We start from the raw sequence: 4,643 nt of genomic DNA, 5'->3' as shown, positions 1-4,643 counted from the left end.
GGTCGAGAAGCTTACCCCATGGCCAGCCTGGATGGCGCAGGTAGGGGCTGGGTAATGGCTCGCTCCACCTGGGGGCCCCCCAGGACAATCCACGCTGCCTCCCAAGCCCCGGGCAGCTCAGGCTCTTCTGGGACCCTCCCTCTCCCCGAAAGAGGAGCTGGGTCCCACTGGGTGGTAGCAGGCGACTTCTCTGTGTGGGCCATGGCTGAGGCCTGGCCTGAGGTGAGCGGGGTCGGGGAGGGACACTCTCGTTTTTGGAGGATAGAATTAGGGAAGGAAATCAGGCTGTAAACAGGGCGTGTCAAAGGAGATCAGCGGGCTAAGAAGGCAGACAGTCTGAACCCGCTGAGATAGGAGGGAGAACACCCCGGGAACCAGGGTGATGTTCCCCAGGTACCGTCTGGACCGACGGACAGGCTGTGTCCTCATGGTTCTCTCCTCTGGGGTGCCTCTCACCACCACCCCCGGTCTGCCCCCGCCCCTCCAGCGCGTAACTCCCCCCCCCGGCTGTACTGGGCGGGGGCTGTGGCCGGCCACTCCCGGGTTACACTTCAGAGCCACACCAGACCCCCTCTCGTGCTCTCTGTCCCGCAGCTGTCAGAGTCTCTGCTCTGGGAGTCTCCCGGCCCCCTGTTAGTATCTAGGCCTGTGTGTTAGCCCGCGAGAGCCTTTTGGGTCTGATCTTTGACACTCTCATCTCCTTCCTAACGTGTGTGACCAAAGCCCAAAGACACGGGGCGGGACGCCTGCCCACAAGCAGGTCGGGTGGAAAGAGAGCTGACGTGTTGCTGGGCAGAGTGGACGCGTCAGTACTAGGACGAGTCAACAAGACGCCAGACAGGGAAATAACCCACTTCCTCCCCTGACAACCGAGGGACGCACCCCACCCATGTACCCATTCACTGACCTGGACTCGAAATCCAGCCCATGGGTGGCGTACCCGAGATCACTTATCCCGCATCCCAAGCTGGGTGTGTGCTGGCTATGTGCCAGGGACGTACCTTGTGAACCTGGGAACCGATCTGTGTAATCTCTCATCACTCAAGCCTGGCCCCAGATGGACAGCACCGTCCTTCCTAACTTGGGTAAACTTGATTTTAAACATTAGCTGTAATAAAAGTTTTTAAATATACGAGCATACACAGGGAGACCGCCTGGCTCCTCTCTGAAGCCAAGGTCAAGCAACCAGTCAGGAGGGGTCAGGGGCATCGGAGCCGGGTAAGGGAATGCGGGGTAAATGCTCCGCGGTGTCGGAGCCGGGGAGGGGGATGCAGGGTAAATGCCCCACGGCGTCGGAGCCGGGAAGGGGGATGTGGGGTAAATGCTCTGCGGTGTCGGAGCCGGGGAGGGGGACACGGGGTAAACGCCCCACGGCGTCAGAGCCGGGAAGGGGGATGCGGGGTAAATGCTCGGCAGTGTCGGAGCCGGGAAGGGGACACTGGGGAACAGACTCTGCTGATGTGTCGAGCGATGGAGATGTTTGCTTGCGACTAACCCCACCAAACAGCACATCGCCTGCACTTCGGACTTCTGGTCTTCTGCTCTCTGTCTGCGTGAGAAGCAGCAGGGGAGGGGGTGAAGGGCCAGTCCCGGGGACCCCCCAGGGCTAGCGCCCTCACAGCATCCCTCCAGAGGCGCCTGTGCTGCTCATGTCCCGGATGCAGCTCCCTGGGCCCACTCCTGCCAAGTGACCCCAATATTACAGCGGGAAGAACCGACTGGGGCTGCGGTGGGTTCGCCGTCACGGCAGCTCTTCCGCCGGTGGGGACCGTCGTCGAACCGCCCTGCCTGAGCTCCCCCTGGCATTATTCGGGGTGTCCTACGGCTGGAGCGGATGCTCCCCGGGGTCACCTTCTAGCCATAGACCCCGTGACTCTGTAATTTGGCCAGTCGCCTTTTGCTGTTACAATTCTGCTCTCAGCCAGTGATGGAGCCGCAAACCTTTTTATTAAATACACAAAAATATAAAACTCTGCAGAAATGGGTGTGATTTCCTCTCACGCAAAATGTACAGGCAAGTGTCCCAGGGCATGGGCAGAGCTGGGGGGAGCCCGGGGCTGGGCTGGCAGGGGGCTGCGTGTCGGGAGTGAGGGGCACCGGCGGAGCAAGCCTTCCTGTAACGGATTCAGCCGTTAATTACTCAAGTCCTGAGAGTGAGTTGAAAGGAAATTGTGACGAGCCAAGAGACATGAGCATCCTGCCCCGAACCACAATCACACGCCCAGCCCTGCCAGTGCCCCTCACTCCCGACCTGCAGCCCCTACCAGCCCCGGCCTGGGTTCCCCCCATCCCCACTCCTCAGCTGGACGGCCAGTTTCTACAGCCGGCTCTGGGAGGGGAGTGCGGTCTAGTGGGTTAGAGCAGGGGATGGGGTGGGAGGTGGGGGGATGGGAGCCAGGACTCCTGGGTTCTATGCTGTTCACACCCTAAACTGTTCTCGAACGGCCTCGAAGAGTGAATCATAAACAGGAAACTTGTGGCTGGGGACGGCGGAAAATCTTGCAAAAGACACAAAGAAAGACTTGAGCAAGAAAGACAAGGAATCCCACAGAGCCTAGGTGGGCAGATGGAAACAGCCCCGGCCTCCCGCAGCAGGGGGTGCGGTGGGCGGGGCAGGTGATTGGGGCGGGGCTTACACAGGGGGCATGGCTTCCTGCTCCATGGGCGGGGGCAGGGGGAATTCCCCATTGGCGGGGGGATCCGGAGGAGGTGAGGGGGGTCCGGGCATCAAGGGCAGTGTCCCATTGGCTTCCCCTGCCCCCTGCAGCGTGGGGTCACCCCCCTGCTCCCCTGCAGCCAGCAGGGGCTCCGAAAGGGGCCCCTCGCCCTTCGCCCCGGCCACGTCCTCCATGGCCACCGAGGACACCCGGGAGTGGCGCTTCCCGAAGAAAGTGGTCAGCGTGGGCCGCCTGGCTTCGCCCGGCCCGGCCTGCTGCCCCCCATCCCCGGCCTGCCCCTCGCCCTTCTCCTCCGGCAGGCTCACCGGCCCCGCCCACTCGCCAGGCCCCGCCCGCCCGCTGAAGCTGGTGGAGCCGGACCGGCGCCGCTTCCGACAGTGCAGCGCCAAGGCGAGCAGGGCCAGCACCAGGATGGCGACAACGACCAGCACCACAATGATGCCCACGGGCAGCTGGCGGGTGGAGGAGGAGGTCGTGGAGGTGGGGGTGGGGCTGGGGGCCGGAGCCTTGGAGTCGGGCTTTTTGTTGACAGGCGGAGTGGGGGATAGAGCAGAGGGTGAGAGTTCGGGGGTGGGCTGGTTCTCCCTGTAGCGTCCGGTCCGATCGGTGCTGGCTGGCACGGTCCGGTTGTCCCCGCTCCGATCGATGCCCTTGGCCTTGGCGCGCTCCGTGGGGGCGCTCTCGTTCTGCCCGCTCCTGCCTGGCAGTGTCTGAGTCTCCTGCCCCGGACCTGGGCTCCCTGGTACCGTGCCCGCTTGCCCCTTCAGTCCCTCCCGCGTCAGATTCGTGACGGGCTGTTTTCCACCCGCTGCCGTCGCCCCGGCCTGGCCGGATCCCAGGGCCAGGGCTGCCTCCGTAGAGGGAAGGGCAGATGGAGACACCGAGACAACCGGCTCCTTCATTGCCAGTGTCTGGGTGGTGGTGAGTTCCTGCTGTGCCGCGGTGGGTGGATGCCCGGCTAATTTGGCAGAGGGCTCGGTGCTGTTGGTGGTTAATTCGGCAGAGGGCCCGGGGCTGGTGCTGGTTAATTCGGCAGAGGGCCCGGGGCTGTTGCTGGTTAATTCGGCAGAGGGCCCGGGGCTGGTGCTGGTTAATTCGGCAGAGGGCCCGGGGCTGTTGCTGGTTAAGTCAGCAGAGGGCTCGGAGTGATTGCTGGTTAAGTCAGCAGAGGGCGAGGTAGTTTCCAGACCGGCACCGATGTGCCGGCTTTCCTCACTGGTCCCTGAGCTGGCGTTGGCCTTCAATTCGAGTGGTGTTAGTGCACCGGCTGCAGCTACCAGGAAGAGCAGGAGCGTAGGCCGGATTTTCGGCTGGGGCCAGGCCCCCGATACCACCATGGTGTCTGGGCTCCCTCGTCCTGTGCCGGGGCTCGACGGACGGGTACGGAGCAGACAGGGGACCGAAGATGCGCCGGACGCACAAACACCAGCCTGGGAGCGAAAGGGAAAGTGGGTCAGTTTAAGGGTCTCTCCCAGCAGGGGGCGATGGGGAGCATCACACCAATTTCTTCGCTCCATATTTATCCCAGGCTGCGCCGGAAGCCAGAAGCCAGATTTAGAATCAAACATCAAAGGGGGAACTGAAAACTGCCAGATGCAGAGAGCACCAATGGGAGGAGCTGAGGGGGGAGCCCAGGGCTGGGCTGGCAGGGGCTGTGGGTCGGGAGTGAGGGGCACCGGCAGAGCTGTGCTGGGTGTGTGTGGAGGAGCCCAGTGAATTTCACCCTATGGGGCAGATGCCCCCAAATGACCCCCCCTAATTTTCCACTCTGCCCCCGGCTCACCCAACGGCTGGGCTGCACCTGCTGAAATATCAGCACCCACCCCACACCACAGAAACCTCGGAGAGAGCCAGACAGTTCCCAGAACAGCCGGCCCCACCCAGCTGGCACCAAGCCCTGGGTCCAACCCGCAGCCCCTCCAGCTCTGCCGGTGCCCCTCACTCCCGACCCGCAGCCCCCCCCGC

General features: G+C 63.2%; 1 protein-coding gene across 1 annotated transcript; it reads right to left on the bottom strand.

Annotated features, from left to right (window-relative positions):
• Positions 1-2,632: 2,632 nt before the first annotated feature.
• On the bottom strand, positions 2,633-4,015 carry LOC112110904 (leukosialin). The gene has a single exon (XM_026647164.1). The coding sequence runs from the start codon at positions 4,013-4,015 to the stop codon at positions 2,633-2,635; it is 1,383 nt and encodes a 460-aa protein (XP_026502949.1).
• Between the last annotated feature and the right edge of the window lie 628 nt (positions 4,016-4,643).

This window comes from Terrapene carolina, unplaced genomic scaffold (genome assembly GCF_002925995.2).
Source record: "Terrapene carolina triunguis isolate 2854851 unplaced genomic scaffold, T_m_triunguis-2.0 Scaffold51431, whole genome shotgun sequence".
Taxonomy (NCBI): Eukaryota; Metazoa; Chordata; order Testudines; family Emydidae; genus Terrapene; species Terrapene triunguis.
Note: the sequence above shows the minus strand (reverse complement) of the source record. Positions and strands in the feature narration are given on the sequence as shown.